The sequence below is a fragment of the Astatotilapia calliptera genome, chromosome 9 (assembly GCF_900246225.1).
Source record: "Astatotilapia calliptera chromosome 9, fAstCal1.2, whole genome shotgun sequence".
Taxonomy (NCBI): Eukaryota; Metazoa; Chordata; class Actinopteri; order Cichliformes; family Cichlidae; genus Astatotilapia; species Astatotilapia calliptera.
Window position 1 is genome coordinate 29,379,867 of NC_039310.1, and position 18,038 is coordinate 29,397,904.

Consider the following 18,038-nt stretch of genomic DNA (forward strand, 5'->3'; position numbering starts at 1 on the left):
TCATTTCTACCGAGCGGAACTACCGTGACCGAGGCGTGAAAGAATATGCCCAAAAATAAAGGTAAGGCTAGCGGGAAGCCATCCGTTAGCGACGAGTTTCAGTTGATTGTGTCGGAGCCCGCCGCGGACACACGCAGCTAAAACGTGACACCGACCGGCTGCTGCTAGTTAGCCCCGCGGAGCCTCGTTTACACGACCGTTAGCGTGGTATACGTGATGTTTACCCTCTCTGTTTGGTTCTATGCGGGTAACTGTGAATTTAGGAGAAATCTAATAAAGTTCTCCTTTACGATTGAGCTAACTGATTACTGGTGTAGTCCGCTGCTAACTATTACAGCTAACCAGCTAGCTTCTACCTAGTTACCCCACCCGGGCCGGCCCGTAATATCCGCCTCCAATTTCCACCAATATTCAGCCCTTTAAAACACCAGAGTGTCTTTATACTGGTTTCCATACTATTCTCCAGATGGTATTGTAGCGTTTGGACGATGTTACGACCCCTTAACATAAAGGTTAGCTCCTCTTTCTGTCCGGTTCCCCTTTCAGAGAGAAGCTCACACAGGCGTTGAAATTAATGCCATCTCTGCTGTGTACCACGATAAAACGCCAGTTTGGATAACTGAAATTGAACCCATTCACACGTACTTAAAACAAGGTGTCAGTGTTGTCTTGTTTAGCAGAAGTTTCTGGTGTTTCTAGTCATTTTTGTTCCGTTGCTAAACAAAAAGCTGCCTTAAGCTTGATTAAATTTTAACTCCACTCAAGCCAACCTGATGAAATCTTAGTATTGGTGTTTTTCCATTTAATTGTTGGTTGATTGTTTATGGCGCCAAAATTATTTATATGTACGTTTAAAAAAACAAAACAGTGAAATTGACCACAAACCACTAATGTATTTCTGCTTGTTTCTGTTTACAGGTTAAAAGGAGGTAAAAATCGGCGACGTGGAAAGAACGAAAATGAGTCTGAGAAGAGGGAGCTGGTGTTCAAGGAGGATGGACAGGGTGAGTGTGGGTTCAGTTTATTCTGTTTGTGGGTTAGAAGAGTTGCCTTCACCTCCGAGCTAAGCAAGTATGCAAGTATTGCTTGCACAATATAATGCTGTTCACAGAAAGGAGCGCCTTACAGAAAATTGTCAGGTAAACAAAACACTGACAACATTATAGCACTGACGCATTTACGTGTTCAAAAAGGAGTAGGACGAAGTATAAACTTATTCATAAGGTCTAGGATTAAGTGTCACTGCATGTCCTTAACAAACAGTAATTTAGTGTGTTTGATGTGAGTGGGATGAAGAGTGAACTATTAAGGTTTTAAAGTATGTCTCAGTTAAAATACAGTGTTTCTTCTTATTATGGGAAAATAAAATTGAGTTACACAAAGGAGAGTGATGAGTAAAATACAAAATAAAATGTAATAAATGTAAAAAAAATAATTAACCTTTTAAATGAATGAAACAAGTGCTGTTTAAAAAGCTGCATATTATTGGATAAGTTGGGTCCTGCTGACTCGTTAAATTCATAAAACAAAAAAAAGTGTCTCCTAAACATACACCGTCAAATCTAGCTGTAAGTGGGTCAGTGTATGAACGAAGAAAGTTTGTTATTAAATGTATAATAAAAGTTTGTTTCTCATGTTAGTTTTACTGTATCAGCTGTCAACAGTTACACGAGCTATGTTTATATATATTATGTCTTCTCTCTTTTCCTTTTCTTTTTTTTTTTTTTAGCTCTGCAATATTAAAAATGATCTCAATAACTTGAAATAAAGAGACATGATATACAAATTTTAATGCATTGGCGAAGCTGAACTATCACTAAACGTTTAGAAAGTAACAGGGATGAATACAAAAAAGACAAAAATAATTTAAGGAGGAAAAAAAATCCATTGTAAGTTGGGCACGTTTTTAAAGAATTGTATACGAGTGTCATAGCTCAGTCGTTCATGTTAGAATATTAATCTCTAAGATTGAAAGTATTTTCAGTCTATCTAACAGTTTTATCCACACAAAAATGTTCTGAAGTTTTCAATGTCCTTGCTTGAATATGTGACAATTAATTTGACGGGTAAATCATATTTGCTTAAAAAATGTCTCGTTAAGCTTGTGAGGCTTTAACAATATCAGCTGTAGTTGATGAGCAGACAGTCAAAACACCCAGCTACCCAGCTGCAGGTTGTCATTTAACTCATATCACTTTAATTTTTGTTTGTATACGCACCAATTCAAACACCAGTTGCGTCAAGGCGTTTAAAGTAAGACCAAGCATTAGAAAGAACCCAATTTATCATGACTACTTAAACAACATTTGGTGACAAGTTGGGAGAAAAACTCCCTTTTATCTAGAAAGGCAAGGATTAAGAGCAGTGATTTGCAGCGCTGGTGCTGAGGGGTTTTACCGGTTTACTAGGATCTTCAGCTTAGAGTGTCAGGATCCAGCTGGAGCTTGCTCATAAATTCACTGCTCAAATCCGGATGTAAACACTTCTGAGGAGCAAGGTTTAAAAACAAATATAATTAAAGTTAACTTGCCAATATGGTGAATTATTCTTGTGTATTATGACATTCACAAATAGTTTATGGCATGGATCCACTCCCTAACAGCCCGGTGCATGTGGTCACTGATCCTGGCAGTACCTGGATAGAGAATCAGAGGACTCCTGGACAGTCTGGGCTATTTGGAAGCATGGGTACAGCACACTCAGAGGTTCTGTGCATGGTGGTCCTGCACCCGTCTGAGCTGTCAGCTGCTGAAAAATAAGCCCATCCATCCATTTTCTTAACCAACTATTCAAATCGGGTCGAATGTGTGCTGGAGCCGATAGATACATATATGATAGAATAAACTAAACCCTAAAAAGTCCGAATAAGAAATTAAAAAAAGCAAGCTGAAGAAGAAAAGACTCAGGCTTTTCATTTGTCCTGCACTTACAGCATGACTGCTGCTGTTTAAGGCTACATGGTCAAATCTGGACCTGCAGTGATTAAAAAAACACACCTGTGTTTCAGGTAATGTTCACAGAGGAAGACGTGAAGTTCTACCTGGCGGAGCTCGCGCGGGCCCTCGATCACCTCCACGGGCTCGGCATCATTTACAGAGACCTCAAACCTGAGAAGTATGCACACACACACACACACACACACACACACACACACACACACAGCCTCATGCATGTAAACAAAGCAGCGTGCAGCGTCCCGGCAGGACGATTAGGTCAGCTGCCAGGTTTCCCTCGTGGAGATCTCTAATGCAGTTAGCAAAATGGCTTTTCCAGGCCACTAATGTCTGTGTTTACGTTCAAGTCAACTCTGTTTTATTTAAACAGCACATTTAAAACGACTAGAGTTGGCCCCGTCTGTGGAGGCAGAGAAATGCAACAGAATCGATTTTAAGACTGTCAGCTGTTCTGTTATTTGGAGGCAATAACAGAAACGCCTGCTCACCTTTGGTCTTCAGGTTAGGGGCTGTGAGCTGATCGCAGAGAGCTGGAGATCCTGACGCAGGGCTTTAAACACAAGTAGTAAAACTTTTAAATGGCAGTGCAGTTGAGCTCAGACTGCAGCGACGTCTTGTGTTTACTTTGTCGGGCAGCTGAGCCTGTGAGTCAGAGAGAGTGCAGCTGGACCATCAGAGCTACAGAAGTCTAACGGAGAGGTGATGAAGGTGAACCATCACAGCAGAGGTCAGGGAAAGTGCAAAGTTAGCAGGAATAGTCCTTTAACCAGGGGTGTCAAACATAAGGCCCGGGGGCCAGAATCGGCCCAACAAAGACTCCAGTGCGGCCCAGCGGACGGCTTTGGAAAATGTGAACGTGGGGCATAAATGTTGGACTTTGAACTGTAGCTTCATACGTTTTACAGCTTTTCCTGCTGATACGACCTCCACCTCCCATGGCCAGTCATACCAGAGTCATTAACCCATTATGTACCATAGTTTGGCAGGCTTGCCTCTTTACATGACTGTAACTCTGCTACTGTTTGTTCAAAACAAAGAAGAAAAACTGTTAAATCCGAGTTACCTTCTCTGCAGGGTACACGTTCTTTCTTACAATGTCAGCCCAAAGTGTCGTGCTGGCAGGTTTCTTTCATTTCTTCATCATGTAGAAAAACTGAGGCATAATGTTGGAAGTTCTTTTTTACAAATCTCAGGGAATACTTGTGTAATTAAACTTCTTTACATGAACATGAAGGCTGTGCGTGTGCCCACGATGTGAAGTGAGTTTGACGTCCCTGCTTTCAAACAAGCCTCCATGCTATAATTTAATGACGTGCCATTATGGGGAGCTGCTGTCTGCCCCACAAATCTTAAGTCTGGTCTCCAGAATCTTGCCTGTGAAAGCTCAGTCATGACATGAAGGCTGTAAGTGCACAATCACACTGAGTAATGCAGCATTTGAAACAGTCTTCTGTTGTTTCAGCATCCTGCTCGATGAGGAGGGACACATCAAGCTGACTGGTGCGTAACCTTACACCTTTTTCTGTTTCCTCACGCGTACCCCTGCCGCTGTGCACAGATACTTACTGCTGCTTTCTCTGTGTTTTTATCATGCAAAGCTGGCACTCATCTTTGTACATGTGGTGTGCGTTTGTGTGCTCAGACTTCGGCCTCAGCAAGGAGTCGATAGACCACGAGAACAAGGCCTACTCTTTCTGCGGCACGGTGGAGTACATGGCTCCAGAGGTGGTGAACAGGCGAGGACACACGCACAGCGCCGACTGGTGGTCGTACGGCGTTCTCATGGTGAGAGTCCCCAAATAATCCGATTGCAATAAATCTTATCGCACTCATTGTGTCGTATCAGCAGTCCTGCGGTCTCAGGTGAGCTGTAATGAGGTTTTTCTCCTGGCAGCTCAAATTATTTGGAGCTGTTTGCAAGCTGATAACATTTTTAAATCCTCCGTGGTTCCCACGTAAACATTGTTGCACAAAAAGTCACAAATTACATTTAAATTTGTGTTAGTACAGCTCAAAAGCCCCGACATTTATGAGGAGGTAAACATCCATCCATCTGTTTTCTGCCACTTATCAGTTACAGCAGAGAAGCTCCTGCTCCCTGGCTTCTTTCCTGGCTCTTCTCAGAGGGACACTGAGGCTTTCTGAAGCCAGCTGAGAGATTTGTTCTCTCTGGCATGCCTGGGTCTGCTTTGGGGCCTCCTCTCAGTTAGGCAAGCTTGAAAAACCTCAAAAGGAAGGCGTCCAGAAGGCATCCTTATCAGATGCACAAACCACCTCAGCTGGGTCCTTTTGACATGAAGGATGTCGGAGCTCCTCAGCCAGTCTTAACCCAGACCCCCCACAGAGGAAGCTCGTTTCTGCGGCTTCTTTTCTTTGGGTTACCACACACAGCTTAAGTATAAAACACAGCAACTTTAGAACCGATAAGATATTTAAGATTTACTATAGTGATATATCGGACAATAGTTCACAGCTTTAACAAGCCAACGAGCAAGTTTGATCCCAGGAGGTCAGGTGGTTGTAGTTTGTGGCAGGGAAGCTGCAGAGTGCCCCTGGTGGACAAACTGTGCACCACAACACTCAAAAGATGGCTGAAGGATGTTTCTCTCTTCTTTACGTCTGTAGTTGTCATTTATTTATTATATGCCATTATAAATGTCGATACCAGATGATGTCAGCTCGGTCGGGTAGATACGTTGATGTTTCCACAGATATTTGTAAGAGACGATTTTTTCTAACTTTGGTTCTGTACTTAAACACAATGAATTTTAAATTAAACGAATCGGTTAAAGTTCAGACTTCCAGCTTTACTTCAGCGGGCTGAAGAAAAAGATTTCATTTATAATATATTAAAGAATTTATAATGCAAACTAAATGGACGAGTTAAAGAACTGAAAACGAAATGTTCATTTCTAATACTTGGTTGAAAACCCTTTGCTGGTAATGACAGCCTGACGTGTTGGACTCATGGACATCACCAGATGCTGGGTTTCCTGGATGTGAGCAGACAGTATGCCTCTTCTGTCCTGTGTCACATCATCAATGAACACCAGTGTCCCAGTGACGCTGGCAGCCATGCAAGTCAGAGCCTTCACAGTGCAGATGATGTGGTATGCTAGTAGAAGGTACAATCTGGCTTTTGTGTTCCTGAGGTTGTGAGTGGCTTGCACCTGTAGACGGAGGAGGAGTTTCTCTTCACCATGGAAACGATTCTGCGATCATCCACCACTGTCCTCCACCAGCTCTTTTTGCGCTGTCGAGTGCACCAGTGCTTTCTTTCTTTGTAGATTTTGATATTGTAGCAATTTCTCAGATGAGTTTTTTTCTGCCTTCGCAGCTTAAGGATGGCTTGACCACATGTTGTCTGTTCATAGCAAAATCTTCCAAATGCAAGCACCACACCTCAAATCAACTCCAGGCCTTTTATCTGCTTAATTGAAATGACATAACGAAGGAATTGCCCACACCTGCCCATGAAATAGCCTTTGAGTGAAGTGTCCAATTACTTTTGGCCCCTTTAAAAACAGGGTGGCACATGTTAAGGAGTTGAAACTCCTAAACCTTCATCCAGGTTGAATGTGGACACTCTGAAATGAAAGTTGAGTCTACACATTATACTCATGTCCACAATAAAACTAAGTTTCAATAAACAGGTAACAAAAACCTAACTGTATATGTACTGGATGCAGAAAGTGAGTTTTTGCTGATCCTGAGGCCAAAGAGGTGAGAAAACATGGGCTGTGTTCACAGGAACAGACCATGAGACAAAGAGGAGGGCGTGACTCTTAGATTAACGAATACACACAGGCGCACATAATCAAACTGATTTTCAGTGGTTATTCTTTATTTTGAGCCGTATGCTGGATGTTTTATCAGTAAAATGTCAACAGAACTTGAGGACTATTAAGTATAAAAGTATCTTAAGCTTCCTGTTTTCTGATCATATTGCACATTGTTATATCAGATCTGTCCTAAAAACTCATTAATTAATAAGCGTGATGGTGTCCCTGTTCTCTCACAGTTTGAGATGCTGACGGGAACGCTGCCGTTTCAAGGAAAAGACCGGAAAGAGACGATGACCATGATCCTCAAGTAAGACACCTTACACTCCTCTCCGATCCCCACCCTGCAGCTTTTATTTGAGCTCCCTGTACATCCGAGAAGAGACGGAGAGAGAGAGAGAAAGTACAAGGCGAGTCAGCCCAGGGGAGGATTTTTATTAGAGGAGACAGAGTGCAGCACTCAGGAGGAAGAGGAGGATGAGGACTGGATGGGCTGAGATCATCTCAGAATGTGCTGATAGCTCTTCATAAAAGAGAGAAAATAATCATGTTGCAGTCGGTGAGAATTAAAGGAAATATTAACCCCTCCTTCTTCCTCTCTCGCTCTCTTTTGACTCTCGGTATCCGCCCGGGGGAAAGCTGCTGAGCAGACTCTGCAGAGTGCTGAGTGTGCTTCCTGTGTCACATCGACATGTTTCTGTCTAGTCTTTCAGATGCTGGGTACACAATACAGAGCATTCGATATGTTTCTCTCTCCGTTTCATCCCCCCTGCTGCCTTTCTCTGTGTCCATCACAGGGCCAAGCTGGGAATGCCGCAGTTTCTCAGCTCCGAAGCTCAGAGTCTCCTCAGGAACCTTTTCAAGCGAAACCCCGGCAACAGATTAGGTAAAACCTGCACACACGAGGCACGTTGAGAGGGTGTTCAATGGGTTTGTGGTTATGGAAGCATTTTCTTAGAATATTCTTCTAAAGTTTATTTATTAAAGCACCCAGTGAGATTAAATAATGACAAAAATGGGAGTTCTCAGTTTTGAGCTCTCTGTAATCCTGGAGATACTTCCAGCAGATTTTCAGTTACAAGTCTACCTGTTTAATCACCCCATGTGACCCTGAGCTGGCGCCCTGTGTCACCCTCTTTGCCAGTGAATTCGCTGCCCCTCCTCGTCACACATCCAAACCACCTCAGCCTCATTTCTAATCCCGTCCGTCCTCGTCACTCATAAATAAAATCTGAGCACCTCCAGCTCTGCCAGCTGTCTTTTTGTCAGTTACATCACAGCCCCGTTCTGAGCCCAGTTTGAGCTTCGGCAGGTGTCTCGACCGTGTCTGCATGCATAAATGCACCGTTTAGTTGTTGCCATGTGATTGGCTGATTAAGATGCTTAGTACTGCTTAATAATTACAATCCAGCGATTGAGCCGTGGCTTTTGAGGCTCTCGACATGCCGTGCTACACGTGTCACATGCTCGGCAGGTGGGAATGTTTCGAGCTGCCTTCACCGCTGAGGGCACCAAACACAACCCGAGGGCCCCCGGAAGCCACAGGTTCATATTTACTGCATGCAACACCTGCATCTGTTACGCTGTGTAATTCACACAGCGTAACATTCAGCCCTTTATGGTGTTTGTGTTTTTCTGTGGAGATTAGCTCCAAACAAAGTCTCCGCGGGTCTCGTGCAGCCTGTGGAAATGTGATTACAGCAGCATCGGGCTCACTGTCGGTGCGGTGTTTGTTTTAGGAGCTGGGCCGGATGGAGTGGAGGAGATCAAGAGGCATCATTTCTTCAGCACCATCGACTGGAATGTCAGTTTCTCCTTTATTGAAAAATCTGCTTTAATGATGACAGAGTCGTCTTTGGTTATGATTCTGTCTTTCAGTGTGTTTCCTTGTCCCTCATATTTCCTCTCGCTGCAGAAGCTGTACCGCAGAGAACTCCACCCTCCTTTCAAGCCAGCAGCGGGGCGACCTGACGACACTTTCTATTTTGATCCAGAGTTCACAGCTAAAACACCCAGAGGTACAGGCTGTCACTCTACCTCCTCCTCCTGCCCTTCACACTGTGCAGAGCTGAACCGCATTGCCGTATTAACAGCTGTTTCTCTGTGTGAACCAGACTCGCCGGGGGTCCCGCCGAGCGCCAACGCCCATCAGCTGTTCAGAGGGTTCAGCTTTGTGGCCATAACGGAGGAGGAGACACAGCCACTACCCAATGCTATTGTACAGGTACAGGCAAACGCCTCAGAGGCAGAAATAATCCAATTAACTGGGCTAACCCTCAGTGGACGGAGGCGACGAGCACAGCACGCGGGGGCTGTCTTCACACTCCACCCTGGAAAATTTTATTCACACATTTGCTTTCCCGAGGTTTCACTCCTGCACCTCCTTCCTTTCTGGTACATCGTACCTTTATCACCAGCAGTAGATTAGGTCATGGATGAGTCATTTTTTAAGTGCTTTCAATGAAACAAGAACATTTTCCAAAATCTCCTGAGAAACGCATCCAGACGCCACATCTCTGCACTCTCACATCTCTTGTAATTAGTCTGTTTTTCACCTCAAAATAACAATAATCATCTAATATAAGGATTAATAATCATAGCATCAGTGTAAGGACTCACTGGGGGTGAAACTGTTTGTAATTAACGCGTAACGCACAGCATGAGCACGAGTGCCGCCGCCGCCGTGGGGCAGAGGTCTCAATCAGGCCCGAGTCGTTGGTTATGAGGACTCACATCTGTTTACATTTTTTTCATGTGCAGCAACTTCACAGAAGCACGTCCCAGTTCGCAGACGCCTACGAGATCAAAGAGGACATCGGCGTCGGCTCCTACTCCATCTGCAAGCGCTGCGTACACAAAGGAACCGGCATGGAGTACGCAGTGAAGGTGAACGCGCACAGCAGCTCAACATCTGCTTTTGTGTTTTTAATACACGCAGGGCGACGGCAGGTTTCTGGAAAGAAGCTGATGATGCACTGAAACGTTCTGAAAGATGATTTCTATCACAGATGTGCAGATATTTATCGATTCTTCATATTTCTATGACCATGTGAACGTGGTTGAGCTTTTAGCTGTTTTAGTTTCGTTCCGTTTGCCGTCTCTGACGCTCACAGTTTACTGTGTCGGTATTGTTGACATTTAAGGAGTAAATTCGTTTGAAACAGCTTAAAATGTCCGGTAATTATACAAACGCCGCTCGTTTGAAAAACGACAGTAAATTACGAGGACGTAACAGATCTCAGCTCCAAACTAAAAGTTGGCTTCAGATTTTGTTGTGCTGCTGGTTTGGAGACATTTCAGGATATTCAAATACTGTTGCTGTTGGTGATAATCTGCATATTTGTCAAAAATGTGAATAAATTAACATAATTGACACTGTTTTTCTGATTTAATGCCACGATAAGTGATGCATTATCTAAGTAGAAACCGTTGTCATCCAGTCCTGTAAAAACTAAGTACGCTCCATAATTCAGTGGCTTGTAAAAGCAGCAATAACTTGAAGCACATTTTTCTGTATGACAGAAATTATGGCTGTGGAGGAACGTAGCCCACTCTTCTCTGCAGCACTGCTTCAGTTCATTGAGCTTTGCAGACATCCGTGTATGCACAGCTGTCTGGATGCCTGGGATCATCGTACTGTTGCATGATCCAATTTGATGTTGATCAGACTAGAGTAGAAAAGCCAGCCTGACACCTGCCAAAGTTCCTGCTTTTATATTGCTGATGATCGAGCACCTGCCTGCTGCTTCCTCTCTTATTTCCTTTCCTCGGTGCGGGCGTCCTCAGTTTTTCACAGGACTCCACAATCCTGCTGAAACTTTGTGTCAGCGTGTGGGATTTAAAAGATCTTAAACTTTAAAAAACTTGCAATAAAAACACTTTATATTCAAAGCACTGTCTCTGTGGCAGATTATCAACAAGTCCAAGAGAGACCCGACGGAGGAGGTGGAGATCCTGCTGAGATACGGGCAGCACCCCAACATCATCACCCTCAAAGACGTGAGTCACTCCCAGCAGAGTTTTGAATTGCTCTAAATCTGCTGCTAAACTTAACCAGGCTCTTCAGTCTCATGGTTATTTTCTTATTTAACGTTATTTAACAAGTGCAGCTCCCCCATCAAGCCCAAAGGTATCCTGACATATTTATAAATATATTGTTTCATACTTAAAGAACCACGTCTACACCAACATTTGATATTAAGCATCACATCAGTTATAGGAACACAAAGCATCAGTGTTGTTGCTATCGTGACACCAACGATGATTTAAAGGTGCTCAGTGTGTCGTCCTGTGTTCAAGAATAGTTTGAAGCCGTGCAGGATTTCTTTACGCAATCAGCAGATGTGAAGAAACACCTGTAATGAATCTAGGCTGGGCTGTAAGTTCATGCAATGCCAGTTTGTACCAGAAGGTGGAGCAGTGAGTCACCTGTAAGCTGTTAGGACAAGCTGCCCCCTGCTGGTGAACATTTTGGTTAAAGTTGCACAGGTTAAGTACAAGAGTTTAACTTTAAACTCTTATTGTGAAAATCACCCTCAGCCTGTGTTAACATGGAGTGAAGCTGCCGCGTGACTCATCCAGGGTCACTTTCCCACCCCTGGGCTCGACCTGAATATCCGGCGAGCTTTTCCAAGTCGCTGTCGGACAAACAAAAATAATAATTTGCTTGCTGTGATGCTAATGATTTCATTTTTTCTGTGACTCACTGCTAATTAGAGTTAAAAATATCGTCCTGATGATGCTGCTGGGTGAAAATGCCCCCGCTTGCATTTGATCCAGTAACTAATGATGGTTTCATCTAAATTGATGGTTTTCCACTTGAAACAGCAGTGAGGCACTTATAAACGTCTAGTTCCGCATTTTTGTTTTTGCTTTTAATTTTAAGAGCTGAATAAATAAATTCACAGGCGATTTCTGTGACTAAATCGCTGCCGACTTACGTGTGGGTCGGTTTATTTTCGTGTCGTAGGTGTATGACGACGGCCGGTCGGTGTTCCTGGTGACGGAGCTGATGAAGGGAGGCGAGCTGCTGGACAAAATCCTCCGTCAGAAGTTTTTCTCTGAGCGGGAAGCCAGCGCTGTTCTCTACACCATCACCAAGACCGTGGAGTACCTGCATGTGCAAGGGGTGCGTTTCTCCAGAGGCCTTTAGGAGCAGCGGTAAAACAAAGAGATGGACACAAAATGTTCGAGCTCGTCTTTCTGTGGAGATGTGCTGCTGTTCGGCTGTGACAGATGAGATGAGAGCCGCTGTATCAAATTAAAAAGGTTCTTTATGAGTTGGGACTTGGTCACTTTAAGTCCCATTTGATACAAAATGATGTTAATCCAGTAAATTAAAGCCCCGTTAGAGCTAAAGAGGAGGATAAAGCAGGCTGTGACAAGCTGCTAACATACGAGCGTGCAGTGTCCACTGCACGACAGAAGAAACTGATTTAAATATGAAATAAGCCCATTTTTCCATCATGCAACAATCAAAAAGTACAAATAAAGAATGGCAGTAAAGTAATAAATGGTTACTAATCCTTTGATGTGGTAGCAAAGCTCTTTCTGTCCATGTCTTCAGTAGGTTTAGTCAATTTTGTATAATAGCTGCGATCCAGCAGACATGCGTTCGAGGTGAAGAGAGAGAAAGCTGATGTAGTCGACCTCCGTGACTCTGTCGCCCTGCTGGGTTTGCAGGTGGTGCACAGAGACCTGAAGCCCAGTAACATCCTGTATGTGGACGAGAGCGGGAACGCCGAGTCCATCAGGATCTGCGACTTTGGCTTCGCCAAGCAGCTGAGAGCGGAGAACGGCCTGCTCATGACGCCGTGTTACACCGCCAACTTCGTCGCCCCCGAGGTACGTCGGGGTTCCTCCTTCCTTTATTTTTTCACCATTTTGCTTTATTTCCTGTCATCATCGTGCGTGCTCTGTAGGACACCACAGATTTGCCATTTTAGCATCTTTTTACTTAAACTTTCACTTTCGTGAGGTTCAGAATTCCTTCCCATATTTTGTCTGATGCCGTTATTTAACACATTTAAAACAAACGTTGAACAAAAGAAAAGTCAAAAGTCTCCATCAAAGTGCAGCTCCGTCAGGTGCCCCTCAGCTCGAGGACAGCAAACTTTCCGAGGACAGACGGGACCGGAGCGCGCTGATTAATTCACAGCCTTCGGTTGTGTGAACAGACTAATGTTTTGACACTCCTGCGTCTTCCTCACAGTCAGCTGTTGTCCTCTAAAAACTGAACAAGTGTTCAAAAACGATCGACTGTTTCTGCTGACACTGTTCAACTGAAAGATCTCTAAATATTTATCAACTTATCTGCTGCTACATGCAAACTAACCTGTTTACCTGAGGAATAATCACCTGTGCACAACACCAGCCAGTCTATTGTTTCTCTTAGAGCTGTTACAGTATCAGAGTTTTGCAATTAAAGCTGAAATACTGACACTCAGTCATCAAAATACTGATGGACAATGCAAATGCTGCAAAATGCTGATTTCCTGTTGCCACCAGGTGGCGCTGTGTCTCTCAGTCAGTATTGGCACGAAGGCGCCTGGACTCTCGTCACAGGTTTGGTTAAACTTCTTCTGCTGTAGCGAAACATCGAAATTCACCGTGTCATCACGGAGGCGCCCTTTAACAAAAACTCAAATGCTTCACAATTTAGCATCAAGAAGGTCGTCAGATTAAACGAGCAGAAGAAGATGCGCTGAATCCAAAATACTCAGGTTGTTTTGTGGTTCAGGAAGTCTGGACGTCACATGACAACATGCAAGATCCACAGTGTATAAAATATTTGTTAGCTAGCTTCCTGCTCCATAAAATTAATGAGATCAAATAGATTCTTTTGACGGCTTCTTCCTTTTTTTTTACACGACTCTCCATATGAACACTTAACAGTGATTCTTTTGCTGTCTGCACCTGTTTGCACCTGTGCGTCATCGCTGTGTAACTAAGCCTGAACCAAACAGTCCTTCAGAGACAAAGCATGTTCAGGCAGCCCTGATTATACAGCTGCCAAGTGTAGGGAATATAAATATATGTGTGAGAGGTGTAATCTTGATCATTTGGAGGGTGCTGACGCTCTTTTTGTTGCAGAGAAAGGAGAAGGCAGGACGTTACTTTTGCTTGAAGCTGGTGTTTTCTGTCCTGGCAGGTGTTGAAGAAGCAGGGTTATGACGCAGCCTGTGACATCTGGAGTCTCGGAGTCCTGCTCTACACGATGCTAACAGGGTAACAGAGACTTTACTCTTCGCTTCTAAGAAACTTAATTTAACAAAAGAAACTTCTTACTTTTTCTTTACCTGACATCAGTTTGTCAAAGATGCTTCTTTGTTACAAAAAGTAAAAGAAACGCCAACAATGATGGTTCATGGTCATCAGGCGGTTTGCTAACCACAGCTGGTTGATGGTGAGCTGGTGGTATTTCCTGATGAGCCGCGGTCTGAAAGGACTCACTGAGAAGGCAAAATGAAATTCCTTATGAAACAAATGTCGTCAAGGCAACGAGTGATGATCTCACATTGAAATAATTGATGTGTTTACACTGTCTGTGTGAAGTTAATGCCTGTTCTTTCATAGTTTTGGTGCCTGTTTGCAGGTCTTACACTTCCTGCATATCAGCCCCTTTGCTCTGTCCTTCCAGTTTCACTCCATTTGCTAACGGTCCAGAGGACACCCCGGAGGAAATTTTGGCTCGGATCGGCAGCGGGAAGTTCTCTCTCAGCGGAGGATACTGGAACTCTGTCTCAACTGAAGCTAAGGTGAGGCCTGTTTCCTAACAAACACACAGCAAAGTAGCTCCGATTGAAGTGAGCCGCTCACCGTCTCTCTGTGATCGCCACGGTGACCCGGAGTTCAGTTGTAACCTCTGACCCTTTAGGACCTGGTGTCTAAGATGCTGCACGTCGACCCCCACCAGCGGCTGACAGCGGGGCAGGTCCTCAGACACCCGTGGGTGACGCACAGAGACCAGCTACCCAAATACACCCTCAACAGACAGGACGCACCACTCCTCGTCAAGGTAACCATCCATCCATCCATCCATCCATCCATCTCCATCATCCGTCAGTGGTTGATTGATTAATCAGTTTGTATTCTGGCTCCTCCTACAGGGTGCAATGGCGGCCACCTACTCTGCCCTTAACAGGAATGTCCCCCCGGTCCTAGAGCCTGTGGGCTGCTCCACTCTGGCCCAGCGGCGGGGGTTGAAGAAGATCACTTCCACCGCTCTGTGACCTCCTCTTTCTCCTCCGCCTCCTTCTTTTCTTCCTCCTCCCGTCAACTCTGACCTCGATCTGACCTCCGCCGGACCTTCCCTCTCCCTCACTTCGGTCCGGCGGGACAGACTACTGATGGACCTGGGAACCGCTAACGCCAAATAGGAGCACAGAGGCCGCCCCCCTCCCTCCTCGATCTCTCCTTCACCTCTGCGGGCTCTTCTGATTGGATCTCTTCTGCTGTCTTACCGTAGAGTCTCAGCTTTAGCATCACTGTTCAGCAGCCGGACTCAGCTGTCGAGAGAACCTTAAAGGGCGAGCCCTACGTTTCTCTTCTCTTTTTGCTTTGGACAATCAGCGCTAGCTCGCAGGCCCAGAGGGCGAGTGCGCGTCAGGAAGATAAAAGTACTGTATTTATTTACTCCAGACGGGGGAAATCATAGGAACAAAGTAATGTAAGGTATGCATTTAAAGAGCTAGAGTCTTTGTTATCATACTGTGGTCATGGTTCTGCGTAGCTGTAGATCCTGCATCTAAGCCTCAAGTAGCCTGAGAGACGACGGCGTCTGCAGAAAAGGACAGACGGTGGGACATTCAGCCCGACGGGCGGAGCAGCCTCAGCCTCAAAATGGTTTTAAAATCCAAAAAGCTAAAGCAGCGTGTTGGGGTCACTGAAGATCAAATTACAGAGCAAAAGTCTTTTTAGCTTAAAGTCCTAAATTTATGAGTAGAAAATGACAAAATTAAGAGAAATGAAACAGCAAATGTTGATGGGAAGAATTCCAGTTTATCTGAAAAGAGTTTTGCAAATTTATTAGAAAAATAAATAAATAATTTTATGAGGGAAGAAAATGTGAAGATTAGTAAGAAAAAATGGCAAATTTACCAGAAAAAAAGAAAACACCTCTCCAGTTAATCTGAAAAAATTCCACATTTTGAAAAACAAAAATTTCATTAAATCTTCACTTTTATTGGCTCCGTGTGGCCCCAGACGAAAACATAACGCATATCCATGCTCTGTAATCACGTCACACACAGTGGCACAAACGCTGTTCTCATAAATTTGCCTTTTCTTTAAGAAAAGTGAATGAAATCGATTTTATTTAACCTTCAGTAACCTGCTGCAGCCGTCTGCAGCCTGTGTTGTTGTTGTCGGACAAACCGAAACCCGCTTTCCAGTATTTTATCTTTAATGTGCAACAACAAAGCAAAGAACAAACATCTGAGCCGTGTTCTAGTCCAGAGTGTTTGACGGTGGGCTCGTTCGATCATCCGGTCAGCAAACGTAACGACACCTCCAGATGTTTTTTCTTACTGCCAATAAATCCCATGATAAGATACTAGAATCAGTTTGTTGGGATTTGTTGACAGCAAGAAAAACATGATCGGATTTATTCTTTGAACAAACAGAGATCCAGGAAATCACGGAAGAGTGATGCAAGTGTGGAAACAACACTTGCAGCAGAAAGAGCCACTCTGTCTTTGTAACAGTATTTTTTTGTCCAGCATCAATTTTAAGCTGCACATGTTGAGCTTTTGCTGCCCCCTGGTGGCCACGGGAGGGCTGTGCTTCTGAAACACTCCTCCCAGAGTAGTTTGTCATCAGTATAACGTCTCCTGGACACTCTGGTCTGATATTTAACACTATTGTCCTGTTATTTTACTCTTTAATCTGGTTTTTAAAGATCTTAATGTGATGAAGGGCGGTGCTCCCTCCTCCTCCTCAGGAGACTGGAGGCAAAGCTTGAGCCTATCAGCAGCTGGGATTTCAAATTTTAGCACTAAAGCTTAAATAGAAATGTAAAATATCCAAATAATTAACTTTATCTGAGCTTCTGAGCGTGATCAGAGAGCTGCTGATAAAACCCTGAAACATCAGTAAAGTCAGGTGTTTGTGCAGCAGGGCCGAGCACCTCTGCTTTAAAGCTCCTCTCTGGCTTCTCTTGTGCAGTTTTAGGATGTGCCAGTAAATTTAAAGCAGAAGAAGAGGCCACAGAAGCAGCTTTAACTCTGAGTTTTCTCCTTCTTCCTTCACAAACACAAACTAAAATGACGTGTTGCCTGCCTGTAAATGAGGCTGACAGGGGAAAAAGGCGTTTCTCGCCTCCACCGATGGTCACGCGACGTCTGTATGAGCCGGCTGATCTCCTCCTTACGTGCAGCAGAACTGTAAATACAGAACATGTCGAGCAACTCAGGTTTCTATGAATCAAGACAATTCATTTTTATACGTCCACAAGGAGGGGGTGTACATACAAATATTAAAAACAAAGCACAGAAGTGTGAGTGGAAGAAGGCGAGCGAGGCACAGAGAGGTGTTTATCAGACCTGATATGGAAACTCCAAAACCTGAATCCTTGTTTTCATCTTTGCTGATGTTTATTTTATGATTTAGAAGTCTTACATTTACTTTTCGACGTGTTTTTCTGGAGTCAAACTCTTCTGTCTCGACTGCTGTGGCGCTGTTTCTGCCAGGTGAGCTGGCGTCTGGTGCGTTTCCTGTTTTTGTGTCAGCGAATCCTTTAAAAATCTGACGACTACCGGCAAACCACGTTGGGCGTGCAGTCGGAGGTCCAGTGGTGGAGAAATCAGTGAAAGGGTCAGTTCACTGAAACTTGTGGACGATCTTTGTGAAAAGAATCAGTTCCAGCCACTAAAATACAAACATGTCCATCTTTTCTACATTTAATATCTCGTTAAACTGAAGGTCTTTGGGGTTAGGCCCTAATGAAACACTTCCAAGAACAAATATCTGATTGATTGTGTCAATGTTGGACTTCAAGTCCTTCATCATCATCACAGCTGATTTTACATCCTGGATCGGTACGAGCACCGACGTCGCTGCCAGACGTTGTTACGGCCTGTTAAACTCCTCCGAAGCTTCCTCGTGTCCGCAGTGGTCGGCATTCAGGGCCGTTACGCTCCGCCCTCTCTGCGTGCGCCTCTGCTGCAAACAAGCGAGCGTCACATAAAGCAAAAAGCGCCGGACTCAGACTGTGTGAGCTCGTTTTCCACCAGCAGAAGAAAAACAAAAATCATGTTTAAGTCGCTTAATGGTGTAAATCATTTATGTTCAGATTGAGGCTCCA

At 44.2% G+C, this 18,038-nt stretch overlaps 2 protein-coding genes across 2 annotated transcripts in view; both read left to right on the top strand.

Moving 5' to 3' along the window:
- Nucleotides 1-18,038, top strand: part of LOC113029447 (NLR family CARD domain-containing protein 3-like) — a 55,823-nt gene that overhangs the window by 21,994 nt on the left and 15,791 nt on the right. The gene's annotated exons all lie outside the window — the stretch shown is intronic.
- Nucleotides 996-17,486, top strand: LOC113029014 (ribosomal protein S6 kinase alpha-3). The gene is made up of 17 exons (XM_026179584.1): nucleotides 996-1,004; nucleotides 3,008-3,114; nucleotides 4,417-4,454; nucleotides 4,597-4,739; nucleotides 6,976-7,046; nucleotides 7,534-7,622; nucleotides 8,476-8,540; nucleotides 8,652-8,754; nucleotides 8,851-8,960; nucleotides 9,497-9,622; nucleotides 10,646-10,735; nucleotides 11,706-11,864; nucleotides 12,419-12,580; nucleotides 13,887-13,963; nucleotides 14,376-14,493; nucleotides 14,613-14,753; nucleotides 14,845-17,486. Exons 1-17 carry the CDS (start codon nucleotides 996-998, stop codon nucleotides 14,965-14,967), a joined length of 1,731 nt encoding a protein of 576 aa, XP_026035369.1. The 3' UTR covers nucleotides 14,968-17,486.